The sequence below is a fragment of the Serinus canaria genome, chromosome 2 (genome assembly GCF_022539315.1).
Source record: "Serinus canaria isolate serCan28SL12 chromosome 2, serCan2020, whole genome shotgun sequence".
Taxonomy (NCBI): Eukaryota; Metazoa; Chordata; class Aves; order Passeriformes; family Fringillidae; genus Serinus; species Serinus canaria.
Genome location: NC_066315.1, coordinates 44162029 through 44178811, shown reverse-complemented (window position 1 = coordinate 44178811; position 16783 = coordinate 44162029). Strand labels below are relative to the sequence as shown.

Genomic DNA, 16783 nt, shown 5'->3' with positions numbered 1-16783 from the left:
GCATCAGAGGCTTTGCTCATGGGCATGCATTTACCCTACTGCAATTAATGTAGCTCTCCCAATGCTGAATCAGCTTGCATTATACCAAGGGCTAAACTAGCTTGAATTAAGGATAATTACTGTGGATCCACCGTCAGGCAGCCATTTGCAAACTCAGAGTAACTAGTCCCTAATCCCAGAGACTATGCCTGTGCTTTCACATGTGCTTTCCTTAGCAGGTGCCCTGGAGTTTGGCTGACATCTACTCCCACTCTTCTGTTTTTCTACAGGATGGCCCAGGAGGTAGAGGAGGCCAAGGCCTGTACAGTGGTATCATCATACAGACCTCTGCCTGTTTCATGAGGAGTGTCAAGATGACAACCAATTATTGTTGAAACAGAGACATCTTAGGAGAGATTTTGCAAAGAAGTGTGGAGCATTCTGGGCTCCTTCCCCTTGGAAGGAGATGCTTTTCTGCTGACATGAGCATGGTGCCAAGAAACAGCAGAGCCCAACCCAAAACCTAGCCAGAATCAGTATTTTCTCTATAACTGGAACTGAGCCTCTACTGCAATTTGGAAATTTCCTTGAAGTCTGAGTCAAATGAGCATTGGTCACAGCTGAACACCGTCATTAAAGCAAAAGCCCTTGGTACTGAGACTTCCTGCAGAGAGGGGAACTTAAATCAGCATCATTTGCATGCCAGCTTACCAGAAAGAAGACATAAGATGTGCAAGTTCATACTTTTATTAACCACTTCTCACTGCCTTTTCAAATTCTTCCCTGCCACACTCGTCTGGATGGTTGTCACATAAAGAAGTGCCACCAATAGGGACTTTATGGGACTGCCTGCCATCTTGCCCTGGGCCTCCCCACTTTCTGCAGTAGGAATAGCCCGGCCTTTCCTCTTGAAGGTGGCATACTTTTGGTCTGCTCCCTTTTGCTGTTGTTTGCCAAGCACCTGGTGTTGCAGGTCATGAGACAGACCTTGTGATCTTGACTCTGCCTGCTGGCAGCCTGGGCAGCAGTGGGAAGCTGTGACCTTGGGTCAACCTGGAGAGGGCAGTAAGATTAGACCAGCTCCTCATTCCTGTCCCAGCCTCCCAGAAAGGCACTGTAAGCTGCCCAGAGGAATCCAGTTCTTGTTCAAGGGTATTTTTTTCTCCCTAGTGAAAGTTTTGCAGCAGGACAGAGCCTAGGAGCAACACCTGATTTGACCTGTGCTAGATGATGCACATGAGCAGAAATTGATGGTATGAGACATTGTCCTTTTGGTATAAAAAGAGCTTACCAGGAAAAAAAACCCAAAATAAAAATAAAAGAAAGAGAAGATTACCACATGTGTTTGAGCCACCTCAAACATGAAAACTGCAGAGTAAACAGTCTGTGAGAGGTCTAATCAGGCTGAGGCCCCAGGAGCACACACTCAGCTCAGCCTACAAGAAGGTTAATTGTAGGTGTAAAGAGCAAACATCACATGCAGAGTGTGACTCCTGGGTGCCACATCCAGGCTGGCCCCTCTGCAGCAACTCTCCCCGTGAGTCCCCTTATTCCTCCGCTATTCATGTCTCTCTTTCCCATGAGCAGCCTCCCTGGAAAAGGAACTAAAATAGGTGATTACAAATCACCTGTTTTTCCTCTCTACCAAACTGGCCCAGTTACAATTATCTTTTTTTTTGCAATTTAAGGTAGGTCTGACAGCTAGAGGAAAATAACATTAAAAAGCTCCCTGGGGATACACAGCTCTGCACCCTTCACCAGATGCTTCAATGACATGTTAGAAGTAAGTTCTGGGGAGAAATCAGGACCTTACTGGCTGCTGCCAGCCACAGCTACAGGTGCTTTCTGTTAGCCCACAATGAGCAGTGAGAGGGAAGTTAGAGCATGAACATGGGCCATTTCCCCATGGAGGAGGTTCGGCTCCATCCGCTTCTGCTATGGCTTCTGCAAGGTGACCTCTAGGTTACATGAGCTGCTTTGGAACAGGTCTGGAGGAAAGGTGTGTGCTAGTTGAAAGTCCCCAGTAACACTGACTCACCTTGTGTTGTCACAAGGCATTATTCTGGACAAGCTGGTGCAGACCATGTGGAATACTTAGGTGCATTTGTCATGCATCGAACCCACCAGGCTCAGCTATCTTTTGTGATGGTGGACTGACTAGAAAAGCAATCTACAGCAGAAAAATCCCAATTTTTTTTTATTTACTGGGGCTTAATGATCAGTTTTGCAGGCCAACAGCAATGAGCACTGTGTCTAAACTCACAGATAAGAAAGAGAAGTTGCAGGTAGAGATTAATCACTTGCTGCAGAGGATGCAAATATTTGACTGCAAAGTACTACTAAAGCCAGGTACTTTTCCTTCTTAGTTGCTAGATAATTGAAGAGGAAAATTTCAATTTTTCTCCCAAATCTTTTGCAAGATACAGTACTTTTAGATTACTTTTTACATGTGCACACTGGGGAGCCTACAGCTTGATAAAAATGAGATAACAGTAACTGTAGTGCATCCAAGGACTTAATCAGCACAGTGCCATAGAGAAGCTGAAGATCTAATGTAGGCTAAATGTAAATTTGTAAAATGGAAATAAGTAAATAATTCAAATCAGCAACATAAATTTCTGTGTGGTTTGTTTAACTTCCGGCCAGAGTTGTTTCAAAGAGTTGAGGTTTTTATTAAAGGTAGAAGAAGAAGAAGTACAAGGAAGAGGGTCACAGTCCAGCTTCAGAGTTGTTTCAAATCAGTTGTTTTCCCCCATCTTTCTTCTCCAGGCTACGAGCTTCCTTCAGGACTAAGGAGTGTTCTGGCTGAAGATGGCAGCTGCAAGTGTTGTGAGTATACAGCTATGTTGCTGTTCATCTCCTTTTCCTTCCCCCCCTCTTTGTCTCCATCAGTTTTCTGTCTCTTTCAAGCCACTGGTACCATCACAACGTAGTAATAACACAAAGACTTCTTCTCCACCTCTTTCCAAGCTGGGCATTTTGCCTTTTGTTTTGTATTTGAAGCCAAGCAAACCATGGTTTGAATTATCTGACAGACATAATGCTTTCACCACCTGCCATTTTAATAATTGAAGTTGGCTGGATGTCCTGAACTGCTCTTTTGTGAATTTTTCACTCAATGGGTCATTTTTATAAATCTCTGCTGTGCTGCACACTCCAAGCAATCTGAAATGACCTGTTTCACTGGCATCCTTTGCACTTTTTCATTTAAATGGAATAAATTAAGCATTTTAATTGCATCTGGTGGAGAGGGGCAAATGTACATTTTACTGAGCCTCTCAACACAAATTTACTAGATGTCCTATTGCAGGTCACACATCCTGGCAAGAATGGCCTGGATTACTACAGGAATGACAGCACGGTGCTGTCCCTGTGTGAGAACCCAGTGAACAGCACAGACTTCATGTGTGACAAGAGGCAGGTCAGGCAGTTTGCTCAAGCTTTCCTGCCAGTGTTTTTTTGGCTCATCTTCACTGTGGGCACCATGGGCAACACCTTGGTTGTGCTTGTCTATTGCAAATACCATTTCAGGAGGAGCATGATGGATCTGTATCTGTTGCACCTGGCCATTGCTGACCTCCTGCTCCTTTTCACCTTCCCCTTCTGGGCCAAGGCTGCTTCTGATGGATGGATCTTTAAGGACTTCATGTGCAAAGTTGTCAACAGCATGTATAAGATCAACTTCTATGGCTGCAGCTTGCTTCTAACCTGCATCAGCTTTGACAGGTACATCACTGTAGTCCAAGCGATGAAAGCTAGAACTAGTAAGCGAAGGAGGCTCCTGCGCAGCAGGCTCATGTGCCTGGCTGTCTGGCTGACATCTGTGAGCCTGTGCATCCCAGAACTCATTTATAGCCAGAGCACACAGGTGGGTGACATAACAGTTTGCAAAATTATGTACCCACCAAATGTCAGCGTGATCTTCAGAGTTACGGTTCTGGCCTTGAAAGTCGTCATAGGATTCTTCCTCCCGCTCATCGTCATGGTGATTTGTTATGCCCTTATCATCAACACCCTCCTACAGGCCAAAAGATTTCAAAAGCAGAAGTCGCTGAAGATCATCACCATGATCCTCACCGCTTTCCTCCTCTCTCAGTTCCCGTACAATATTGTTTTGCTGGTCAAAGCCATCAACACCTACATGGAGGTGGTGCACAGTTGTCAGGCTGCCAACCAGCTGGACATCGGGCTGCAGGTCACCCAGATCATCGCCTTCCTCCACAGCTGCCTCAACCCCTTCCTCTATGTCTTTGCTGGCGAACGGTTCAGGGTGGCGCTGGGCAGGATGATGCAAAGCTGTGGCTGCTGCTGGAGCAGGGGCCAGGAGCACTCCTCTGCCTGTGACAGCCAGGACCACAGCTCAAACTGGTCCTTTGCCATGCTGGGGGGGCGGCGGGTCAGGAACTCCCTGATCCTCAACACGCACTGGACCTCCTCTGTTATGTCCCCTCCTTCCAAAGTCATCCTGTGAGTTAGTCCTCACCTTCTCCTCTCCGGAGAAGCACCAAGCTCTTTGGAAATCATCTGTATACCCCAAAGATTATCCCAGAAGGGCAGAAAGGGTTGGGGGCCTGCCCTTGACATGTGGGACCCACTTGAGGGTTGGTGGCTGAGAGAACAGGAAACCTTTGGCAGATGGGAGCAAAATGGAACCATATAAACGTTTATATGCTATAAACAGCACTGTCACAAAAACTATCTTTGTGACCGCTGGCCCATCTGCAGCTCAGACCACAACCTGAAATAACAAGCCTCAAAGCAGGTGATAAAACAAGCAGGTGAAATAACAAGCCTTGCAGCTGTGTTGCAGCTACGGCTGCAACACAGGCAGATGAAGCATTCTGTCCATAGGAAGCAGCAGGAGGGGGCTCAGCCTTCATTGGCTGTCACACCAGGTTCCCCTATGAATGTGGCCTGACTTGGGAGCCCTGCCAGATTCCTACACCAGATCCCATCCTGTGTAAAGGAGAATGGCCTTTAGCTCTGACACTGGTTTGTAGCAGTGAGCAAATGCTGCTTTCTATGCCTGGGCAAATGCAACTTTGGCTGCATAGGTGTTTTTTCTTGCAAAGAAAAGCCAGTTGTTCATGTATGTAAAGTGGGCATTGCAGAATGTGGTCTGTCTTCCTCTTGTATTTTAGCTGTGTGATGTCAGGTATGATGGCTTCTGTTTTGATACTGGAAACAAATCACCCCTCACAATAAAAAATAAGGGCTTCGGAGACATTGAGTTGTCTGTCCTGGGGATATTTGCTGTATGGTGTAAAAGTGTCATAAACCAGAGCACAAAAACCAAACCCATGGTTCTGCTGACCACCAGTAATGCACCAATATCTTTGGCAAATATATTTAACCTAGGACCGGCAAGACAGGGAGTAATTCAGTGTCAAACCTATGAAATTTGGAATGAGACATCAGGTTGTGGAGGCTGCCATTCCCAGAAGTGGTGTGCTGTAATGCACCCCAAAACCTGAGCCCACAGGGCATCATTTATATGTTCCCCCTCGCTCATCACCTCAGAGGGACATGGCCTCGCCTGTCCTGCCTGACCGCAGCCTGCAACTCCCACTCTTCAACTGCAGGATGTTGTGCTCAGGAGGCTTTGTTTTAAATAATCTCATCTAGCCTGGTTTGCCTTTTCGTGCTTAGCTCTTCCAGGGAAAAGGGTTTTCATTGTGCATTTATCATTAAAGCATGTTGGTAAACAAGAGCTTTTTGCACGGTTTGGTGCTGCTTTTCTAGCTAATGGGGCATACCTAGGCAGATGGGGTTCAACTTTCATGTACATTTATTAGGATTTTTTTATTTACCTTTTCCTTAGAAAGAAAAGCGCTCAAAGATGTATATAATTTTCACTATATATATAAAAAGGGTGTGGGGGATTTTAGTAATTTGTGCTCAGCAAACAGAAGTCAGAATTAAATAAAGGCACTGACACATACACCAAGGGGATGAGCTGGTTGTTTCTTGCCCACGTATCCTTCCCATTTCAGAACCATACACATAACCTGTTTGCATTTACTCCTCTCAAAAGGGGCCAAAGGAAACCTTTGCTAAGAGGGTCTATTTCAAATATCTAACCCTTGTTGAGTGGAAGCTTCAGCTGAGAACCCTGCAGGCACCAGAGCAGGGATTAGGCTCCTGAGGCGAGGGCTGGGGTGCAGTCTGGGGAAGCAGGGCAGGTTTCTGCGGGTAGGGGATGAGGGAGCACACTGGGGGCAGATGCTTCCCCATAGCACCTCAGTCCCACTACCCCTTCCTGAGGCTGGGGGTGATAGGGCTCTTACTCAGAGGGTTCTATTGACCCCCCCCCCCCCCCCAAACAAATAACTGTGCAAACCTTAGCTGCTGCAAGCTCCTCTTCCCTGCACTATATCACACCAGCCCCAGGAACCTGAACTTCGTGGCCATCTCACAGAAGTAAAGCTTCTTCAGTCCCTAAAACACAGGGGGAAACATTCATGCTCAATCAGCTGAAACTGCTGAGGGTGGTGAAACAGCAAGGAATTTGCAGCAGTTTGGGGTGATGGGGTTGTCTCTGGGTCATGCACATCCTGCTCTGAGTCAGGCTGCTCCCATCACTGTGACAGGGGAAGCTGGCGACCAACCTTCCTGGGGGTGGTCTTCCCTCTTGGGGTTGGTTCCACCACGGCTGCCTGCAGTCCAGCAGCTGCTGGTGGCTCCCCAAGCTGCTCTCACACCACAAAATCAGGGGAAGCTGCCTCCCTGCACCCCTCTGACTGCAGCCTCATCAGCAACCCTTCTTGTTGGTCACACACAGCAAGGACTCAGTCATGGAGGTGTTTTCTGCCATTACTCCCTCTTGCATCTGCCAGGGGCCTCTATCTGCCAGCAGCACAGCTTCTTGCAGTTAAATCTTTCTTGGGCTCCTCTGTCCTTCTGCCCTGATATTTTACATGGATTAATCCCCCTTGTGCTTGGCTAGGGTGTTATCCTGTGTGTGCCAAGGCCTGTTCTTGTGGCACAGACTGAGAAATATAAGGCAGAAGTAGGGTTGGGAGAGCCTTTCCCCTGGCATCAAGGGAGGGGATATTACCCAGGATGGATAAAAATGCTTTACTGGAGATGGACACAAAGACTTTCAGTAGCTGCAGCAGCTCCCTGCAGAGCTGAGGTACGGTCACTTACACAGGTACTGGCTATATGTAAAACTCACTCTTTGCAGGTCCCTCATACTCCAGATTAGGCTTTGCTGGAGCCTCTCCCAGAGGGAAGCTTCTGAATGTGGAGCCAGGACTCCAGATGCCTCTGGAGATGCTCTGAACCTTCTGTTGGTAACTGAAGCTTTGAAATGAGGGGATGGAACAATATAAATTTCATAAAACCCCTAAGTAGATTATACAATCAGATTTATCTTCCACACAATGCTATCTCTACAAAGGCAAAAAAGGGACAAACATTCGCAATGATAAAGAATTTTATTCTTAAATTCCTGAGGTTAAAAAAGGAAAAAAAGAGCATCAAGAAAAACATTCCAACACAACCATTAACACTTCTGTAACTGTACAGACACTGGTATACATGATTTTTCCCATATCTGGAGCAGGAAGTTTGATGTGAACAGGGCTTGCAATTCTTTGGCAGTTAAGACCAAAAGATGCTTCTGAACAAGTTACAACCTCAGTGATTGAGCATAATTAAAACTATAGTGCAATTTCAGTTTTAGGAAAGAAGTCAGGCTTTTGTAGCTTTGCTGTTTTGTAATGTGGTACACTCTAGTGCAATACCTCTTTCATTTTTCACAAAGAAACATTGAGTAATGTTGAGTAAAGGAACACTGTCATTTTCTTGAAGAAACTACATTTTTTCCTACACATAAACCTCTTTCTAATAAAAAATCTTACCCTCCATATCTCCTTACCCTTCCAGCACCCAGAAAAACATCTAATTACTCATGCTAATCACAATGTATAATCTCATTGTCCTATGAATGTGATATCTCCTTCAATTAATTTCATGATCAATTAAAAATATTTTTCTCTTTATTGCATTCCTGCAGATAATAAAAAGTCCAATTCAATAAATCACCTGAGCACCTATAAATAAACAGATTTTTCAGCATTGCTGGCATAGCTCACACGAACAAGAATTTTATGAATGGAAGAATGAAGTGCTTGAATGAAATAATCTCTTGCACATGTCTGCCCTTGTGCAAAGTCCTTTACTGGGTTTCCATGATTCCAGTAATGAACTGTCTGGGACATTTAAACAAAAGGTCTCTACTAATGTCAGGTTCTTTATTGTCTCTGCACAGCCTCATCCAACAGTTATGATGGGATTACTGCTCCTGGGAAGCTTCTTTAAATAGCTGCACTTCTGTCCACTTGCATCTTGCCAGACTGATATTTCATAATTTAAAACTTTTTCTCCTTAACTACTGTCTTTGGTTAAAACCAAACAATTTCTTTTCATCCTTAAACTACAGATTCTGACTCCCACTCTTAGTCCTCTTTCAGAGGGAGAAAAAAACCAGCCATAAAATTACTCTCAAAGGGCAAGAAAACCTGAAGAAAAAGGACCATAAAGACTCAAATGCTAAATGAGAACAATGCAGCAGATTTACTCCCCTTCTCCAAATACAGGCTTCAGCCAGTCTCAGGACTGTCTACATGAGACACCTCCAGAACAACATCTGGCTTACTACATAGAGACAATTATTTTGAGAGCTACATGAACAGGGGGTTAAAAATATTTGCCACAGGATAAAAAAATGTCAAGAACTGGATGTGGTGAGAAATAAAGAGGCTGTAAAATTATTTTTAGTAGAGAGACTTCAAATACTTTTTAACAGAGATGTCATATTTTGGCTGAAGATACTTGACAGTGTCCCTTTACCTTACATTTGGCATGTTAGAAAGATATCCCTGGTATTAGGGATTCTAAGTAAAATTAGTATTCTAAGTAAAAAACAGCAAAATGTTTTTTAAAACCACACTTAAAAGCTTAAAAGAAAACTGCAGCAGACTTCAGTAACAGCTCAGTGAAATTGCATAGCATATGGTACACAGTACTCCATTTTTAAGCAATAAATAATCTCTTTTTGCCTAATTAAATATAAAACATAGCTTCAAGACTGAAATATGCTGTAATTCATGGACCGATCCATGCCATTTATTGTTGTTTATTGCCCACGTCAGTCTCTCGTCCATCTCATTTTCACGCACACAACCAGGTCAGGGTTTACTACACTCCAGCCTTCAGGAGCTTGCACCTTCCACTGACCACTCTGCCTGGCAGAGGGTTGGGAGCACACAACCACCATGGGGAAAAAGGCAGCTGAAGGCAAGGGAACACTATCCATGAGCCAGAGACCTAAATCCTAAGTGCTCCATGGAAAGTAGTCATTCTTTCACGATCTTTTTCAGGATCACTGTATTATAGATTGTTAACAGTTGAACAAATAATGAGCAACCTTTAGCTTTAACTGCAATTATTTTCTTTTCTATGATCAGAAATTTCTCTCTGCCTCAGCTGCTCCTGTGTAAATATCCAACACATGGTCTGTGATCTCCATGTTTTAAACAACTAGTCCTTTGGGGTGGGAGATCCCTTATGGGTATTGGATTGGACCAGCAAAATATAAACACCAGCTGGCCTCTCCTGACCACCTTCCCTAGCTGAGCTCATCCCTCCAATTCTCTCTCCTTGCTTTTACAAGTTTACCCCTTTCCTCTCCCCAAACCATTTGCTGCAGTTTATGCTTGCCCTTTTTTCTTCTTCCTCCTCATGCTTTATTTTCTGTCTCCCACCATGACTATGCCAGCTACAGCTGCCACCAAGTCTCTACAGGGTTCCTCACAGGTTTTGCTGGTCTTCTACCAACTGCTGCACTAAAACCCTTCAGGTCTGAGGTTTCTTGGGAGAACAGTAACATGAGAAATCAGACACACTTAAATTATGAGGAGGGCTGGTTGGGAGAAAGAGCTTTTCTTCTTTCTCCTGCCAAATGTTTTGCCATTCTATTGGAAGACAGGGTTTTGTACAGAAAAATCAACTTCCAGATATTTTGACAAAAAGCTGAAATTCTACATGGAAAGCAGATGGTTTGCACAGAAATTTTGTATAAGCGAGAACCCAGTCTTCCCTTAAAAGGCAGTGTTAACAGCCCCCAAATCTGAGATGAAAAGTTAGCAGTTGGATAGGGCAACTGCAAGGCTTAGGAAAGGGACAGAATGCACTAACACCACTGGCTGGAGAACTCACCAGGCCTGGATATGCATTCCATTTTGGATGGACATTTTGAGACCCATTCAAACATTATTGCTACTCTCCACATGATCTAGAGAGAGAGATGCTGCTGATCTCCTCAGAAACTGTGCTTTCCTGTGAATGCTAATGACTAAGGTGCTAAGGCAGGAAAAAGGAATGCTCCTCTTCCCAATATCACCCAGTGAGCAGAACTTTATTCCACAGGGGATATTCTGTGTTCTGCCACTAGTGCTCACCATAGGAACTGGGTTCCATGGGCCAATGTACAGAGTACGGTGAGCCAAAGTGAAAGGAGTTGCTGGTCGTGCTTATTATTTTGTAACTGGTATTCAGTGCCAAAGCATTGGAGAAAGCCAGTTAAGACTTACCAAATCTTAGCCCAAAATGTATAAAACTCCTATGGTTTGCTGCTTATAAAACTTGGAAAAGATAAAAAATTCTAAATGGATTACAATAATTGTGAAGACTGAAGTATTGCATAATTGCTGCTCTGACTGTAAGAGCAGTACAGCAGAACAGAGATGGTTATGTTTACACCTCAGTGAAGAGGTCAAAAGTAGGCATTTTTCTTTACATTTCCTTTTGAAGGATATTTTTGGAAGAAAAATTGCTCAATTTTCAGCTGATAATTTCAGTTTGCATTTAGATACCCCCACACTTATTCTTCTCCCCACTGAAAAAAATTGGTTATTATTGACCTGTTAAACCAAACAACACGGCTTTTCAGCAATCTGTACACAGTACAGAACCATTAGTGTTCCTGAAAAGGCTTCCATTTTTAGTGTACACATCTCCTCTTAAGTGCATTAGAACTATTGCATAGTTTCGAAGTCTTCAAACACAGTGTAATCAGAATGCTTACATGTACATAAATAATATCATTTCTTTAAAATTTAATTAAAAATACACAGTATAGTAAAGGCTATGGAAAATCACTTCCATCATAGATGACAGGTCGCTCAACAGCCAAGTGATAAAACACTCTTTTTGAGATAAACCTGTTAAGGAAAAAAAGAAAGCAAAAAGATCACATTAGCTGAAGCCAACAAAGAGGGGAAGACTTAAAAGTGTATTCAGTCTTTCAATTCACTGTTGTCAAAAAGTATGCCTGTGCAAGGGCCAATCAGGTATGTTGTTAAAAAGATGACAGTCCTGACTGAACTGTCTTGGAATGAGTCACCAGTGACTTACTTACTTCTGTTAAACCTCCCAGAGGTTCAAAAAGAAGAGTGGAATTCTGCTCTGGGGGTAGAAAAAAACCCAAACAAGAACAAGAACCAAAACTCAGTCTTGAAGACCTCCTGGCAAGTGAGGAAAATTTTCTTATACTTACTTATGAATGGCAGAATAATGGTACATCTGATCAGTTCCACAGCCTGTAAAACCAAGCTTATTTCACCTTTTATGCCTTTCTAGGACCTACCTAGAGAATGTGTTGTCAAATATCAGGGTGTAGATTCCAGCATTTCTGACTTTCACCTGCCCTCTGATAGTTTCCTTATGAGAGTTGCAGCGAGTCATAGGGATAAGAACCTGGAATTCAATACAAATCAAAATGAAGTTTGCTATCCGCCCTATAAATTGGCATTTTCTTTCAGAAAGCCTTGATTTCAGCCACATTGAAACTCCCAAAGTGCGTCTATGCCTGTAAAACTAATTACTCTGATTAGCATTAAAACTCCCCCAAACTAAAATCTCACAGTGAGACATCTGTTTTCCTTGGATTGTATCTTTACAGGACCAACCTATGGCTATTCATCTCTGCTTTAGAGATAGAATCAAATTCTGAACTTTTAAATGTTTATCTAAGAAATTTTAATAACTTAATCAAGTGGTATATTATATTCATATATCCAAGAGTAGGATTTAGCTAAATATATCTTTTACTATATGTTTCTATAATCCCTGTTTTAAATATAATAAAATTTTTAAAAACCCTGTGTTTTAAAATAAGCTTTCTCAGCAAATCTTAATTTTTTATCTGAGCTTACAGCAAAAAATGTGTGTATCTGTGTTTCTATGTAAGTCTGGCTGTAAAACCCTAGCACAGCTGTCAGAAGAGCAGCTGACATAGATCAAGGATGACCCGATACAACACAAAGTTTTACCAAGGAAATATATCAAGACAAAAGCAGCATTCACATTTCATTCAGCTTTCAGATTAAGGAAAAGAGATATTTTACATGGAGTTAATAACTGTGCAGTGAATTAACTCAAGCTATATAAATGTCTTATTCCTTCAGTAAATCACAGCAATAGAGTTTACACTACCATGGTGAATTAAACCAACAGCTGTCTTGTCTTCAGCAAAACTTTGCAAGTAGTTGAGTAAAACAGATTCACTTAATCTGTAATCCTCATGAAATATGGACAGCACATATAAAACCAGGTACCTTGGGCACTGGCAAAGAGATTTCACCCACCATCCAGGCACCTAAGTATATGCTTCATTGTAAGTAATGTAGGTAAACCAAGAAATGAAACTGTTTCCCTGTGGCTTCTTCTAAAAACCCTTGCAAAGCCAGCCTTTGCAGAGTTTACAAACTAAGTGAAATTGAGAAAAAAGAGAATTTTACATACTTGGAAGTTCAATTTTGCTTAATAATACTGGGTGAATTTCAGATGCAATGAAAAGAAGCTACAGGGCTTTTCAACTCAACTTTTGCAGGCAACATTAAAGATGTAGCTTTGCCTTTAGCAGAACCGCAGCTTAACTGGAAAAACAAATCCTTAATGCATTAGCAAGTGGCATTCTGGTGAAGACCTCCTAGCAATACTTGTCAATTCCTGTAGGCTGGATGAGTGTAGAGCACAATAATCTCTGAGGCAGTAAGGAGACAAAGGCCTTACTTTGCACTGATCCAGTGGCGTGTCTTCGGACTCTTGGTAGACAACACTGAAGGATATGCTTTTGGGGTCTGATGAGAAGATCCAGCTGATTGTTAGTCCCATCTCTGTAACAGTGATGGGAATGATACTGTAGGTGCTGGATTTGATGAACAGCTCTCTGTTGCTTTCTCCAAAATTCATGATCTCTTCTACTGTAAGGGGTAATTTCATCCTATGAGGGAGAAATATATGATTACTTGAAGAGATCCAATCCACTTACTCAGACAAAACCACAAATCATTGATTATTATTTTCCATCTATTTCAGGTAGACTCCACAGTGTATTTGGGACATGTCCAGAAAATGAATGAAAATTCAGCCTCAGATGAAGGTAAAAGCTACACAAAAAGCTGACTGATATTAAGAACCTTCACTGCTCTGGCACGAGTGGTTTTTGTTCACTTATTTATCTCATTTCAACTGAAGAAAACCAGTGCTGGAATAAAGCATTTTAGAGTTAGTACAGATAAGAAAGGAGTGCTGCCCTCTACTGCTCTTTTAAAACAAAAAGTAAGTGACCTGGTTTATTCACCTTCCTAGTTGAATATAAAAATTTACACAGGAAACAGGAGGAATCAGGATTACAGAGAGGACAGGTGGATGAAATGTGAACAGCAGCTCTGTTCTGAAGCGTTTAATGCTACATCTGGGTCTGCTTTACCCAACCAAGCTGAAAAAAAAAAAAAAAAAAAAAAGACTCAAAATACTTCCAGTTAAAAAGGAAATTTTTAGCATCTAGATGATGCAGAGTCCTGCAGCATTAAATGAGCTGACTTCATTCTGGTATCTGTTTAGGACTGTGATCAGCGAGGCCCTGAAGCAGGAGAACACTGGTTACTTTCTTCAGGGGAAACCTGTCATTTCTAAGATCTGTGGGATCTCACCTACATTACCCTAACTAAAACTAATCTCATCTGTCACTCTTCAGGCCAAACAAACTGCAAATCAATGAGATCAGAGTAAAGCACAGTCCTGTCGTGTCTCAGGTGATCTTTGATTTTAATAAACTAAATACCATTCTTGGTTTTGCCTTACAGCCCAGCTATGATTCTAGTTATTGCTTCATTTACCTGGATCTCTGAACAGCAGCAACAAGGTTGAAACATGGACCGATTTATCTCCTTGCAGTCATATGTTTAAGACCTTTCACATAACTAAGGCAAAATTTCAAAGCTAGGTTTAAGGGGGCAGTGAGCAAAGGTGAATTTCTCTAAGTATGTGTATTTCCACACATTGGATTCCATTCTTGGCTGTGCAAGTGACATGCTGTATCACTACTGCATGTAACTAGGAATTTCAAAGCAGGACACCTGTAGAGAATTGTGCACACACAGTACACACAGAGCTTGAGCTGAGGCTTAGACAAATATTTAATACTATGGCATGTATCAACCAGAGCAGGCAAAACAGATTCTGGGAAGTCACCAATAAATAACAGATACATGCTCCAAAAGGCCATGAATTCCCTCCCTTTGGCAAAGGACAAATTAGAGCTGCATTCCCTGACTTGCTCTTGCAGTTTCTTTCAGAGACTGTTAGAACTGCACAGCCTTTTCTCTAAACCCCCTTCGTGTTGACAGCAATTCCTGAAATAAAAATAGGAAATGTTTTCTCAAGTGATGTGGACAACACTCAACATCTTTTCTTCTTATTTCCCAGTTGCACTGGGACTGAAAAAAGGGGACCTGGCTCATTGCTGCTGCTCTGTGTGGTTGAGTTACACCCTCTCATCCTCCTCAGACCAAATTCTACCATGGGACACAAGTGAGCAGCTCTTCCAGGAGCCTGCAATGCTTGTGCTCTCATAGCTGGTATCTGAGTTCAGCCTTTATGCTTTCACCTATAGCAATGAAATTGTTCTGCTTACATAATTTCTCCTGACTTCAACAAGCATATCTCAGCATCTTGAGCAACTTGCCAGTCTTCAGATTCATCGAAAGTTGAAGAATTACACATGCTGTTTCTAGAACAAGGAAAAGAAGGAAAATCATGATTCTCTGAGTAGTATGTGATCAAATACAATCTGCATGCTGATGCCTTCCTAAAATAGAAATGTTTTTATAGTCCTGATACCAAATTCTAGGATTCTTTGTTGGCCCATTCTAGTGAGAAAACTGGGCAAAACTGCAGCCCCCTTCTGCTCATCACCATGCACAAAGGTAAAACTGTTTTTATCCTGGTTTCATGAGCTAAGAGGAATACATATATACATCCAGAAAATCTTTTCTGCAATCATAACATAAATTTCTTATTGAGATGATGATAGATGATGACAGGTTTTGAAAATTCTCTGGCAGGTGGGAACTTGAGGGGCAGACACAAGCAAAACAGTCTGCACCTGTCCCTTAAACAAAGCTTGCAAAAGGATAAGACATCTCCCTGCATTTAATCTGGAAGGTGTTTTACAGACATATTATCCAGCTCATTACTCTGACAATTGTACACAAAACATAGTCTTTTGCTGTAGAATTTCTACCATGTGTCTTCTTTTCCTACAAAAAATACTGCATGATTCAAACACAAATACACAAAAGATGCTGTTACAAGATGACAAAGCAGGATGTTTCCTCCACACCATGATGTGTCCCAGCGAGCAGTGAAGTGGAGGGAAGAACCTGCTATTTACTCCTTACCTCAGAAAAGGTGTATGCTCTGGGTGAACACTGGAGTAGCACCAGGTATGAATTACAGGGCTGGACACAGAGAGAAGGATGAGGCTGAGAGTCAGGAAACAAACACTGATAGTTTCCAACTCAGTTAGAGCTTCTCTGACTGATTCTTGTTTTGTTTCTCTGCATTCCAGCAGTTTGAGAAAATTAAGCTGTTGTTCCCAGAAAAAATGCCAAGGATTCTTATTTACAGGGAATCAGAGGGTTGGTTCCTTCCAAAAACCAGCAGAATCTAATAAAATGTTAATACCATATCTGCTTCTGAACCATCAAGTGCATCAACCCCAAGAGAGCATAATTGCCATACTTCCTGTAGACCAATTCTCAAAACTAATGTACAGTTTAGCATTTTTTTTTAATCCAGTGAGACATTGCTCTATAAGCAGCACTGCTGAGGAGAAGAGCATGAGAAAAGGTCCCCTTCAGGGGGTCATGAGCAGCATCTGAATATACTGTGTCAACAACATGCAATCACATGCCAGTTTAGTGCAGTGACATTATAGTTTGGAAACAGGACAAATATACTGTTATGACTGCAAATTAAACTGCACCCACTGTATATACATTTCCTGAACTGTTATCTTGATATTCCTATTCTTTTATTTTTGCAGTCTCTTGAATAACTCTTGACTTCTTCAGTCACACCACTACTGTTAAAACCCTAAAGTGACAGCTGGGATGTGCATGGGAGACTCAAAGCTGCAATTAAATACCAAAACCTGAGATGTAACCAGACGCAAGGAATGTAGGCATGAAATACTTACAACGAGTTGGTCCACAAAGGTTAGTACAACATCTGTGCAAATACCTACTGATACAAATAATTTCTTGTTAACTGTCTTTATACAACCGGATAAGAAAACTGATTCTGAAAAAAAACCTCAAACCAACAAACTAGAAAACTAAACTATAGCTTGTAAACCTACACATATATTTTGCTTGCACAGTGGGAACAGCAACCAGCTTCATGCTGTGATCTCCCATCCCACCAGGTTAGCTACACAGCTTTGATTTCA

General features: G+C 42.2%; 2 protein-coding genes across 8 annotated transcripts in view; one reads left to right on the top strand and one right to left on the bottom strand.

Annotated features, from left to right (window-relative positions):
• The first annotated feature begins 270 nt into the window (after positions 1-270).
• Positions 271-4834, top strand: CCR9 (C-C motif chemokine receptor 9). The gene is made up of 3 exons (XM_050971006.1): positions 271-301; positions 2749-2808; positions 3276-4834. Exons 1-3 carry the CDS (start codon positions 271-273, stop codon positions 4448-4450), a joined length of 1266 nt encoding a protein of 421 aa, XP_050826963.1. The 3' UTR covers positions 4451-4834.
• Positions 4835-7399: 2565 nt separating this feature from the next.
• The window catches only part of FYCO1 (FYVE and coiled-coil domain autophagy adaptor 1), a 46813-nt gene continuing 37429 nt past the window's right edge, over positions 7400-16783 (bottom strand). For 4 of the 7 annotated variants that reach the window (XM_050970271.1, XM_050970274.1, XM_050970273.1 and 1 more), the window contains 5 exons: positions 15732-15791; positions 14966-15061; positions 13060-13270; positions 11633-11742; positions 7400-11207 (listed from right to left, as the gene is read on the bottom strand). In XM_050970271.1, coding sequence (XP_050826228.1) covers positions 11132-11207; positions 11633-11742; positions 13060-13270; positions 14966-15061; positions 15732-15791 — 553 coding nt within the window. In that variant the 3' untranslated portion in view covers positions 7400-11131. The remainder of the gene's footprint in view (positions 11208-11632; positions 11743-13059; positions 13271-14965; positions 15062-15731; positions 15792-16783) is intronic. The other 3 variants (XM_050970275.1, XM_018909669.3, XM_009086188.4) reach the window with 1 other exon arrangement.

What these genes read in the sequence shown, in the direction of transcription:
- CCR9 (XM_050971006.1), top strand. Translation starts at nt 271, where the DNA reads ATGGCCCAGGAGGTAGAGGAGGCCAAGGCCT. An exon ending in GGTAGAGGAGGCCAAGGCCT is followed by an intron (nt 302 to 2,748) that starts GTACAGTGGTAT and finishes TTTCTTCTCCAG; the next exon opens with GCTACGAGCTTCCTTCAGGA. An exon ending in AGATGGCAGCTGCAAGTGTT is followed by an intron (nt 2,809 to 3,275) that starts GTGAGTATACAG and finishes CAAATTTACTAG; the next exon opens with ATGTCCTATTGCAGGTCACA.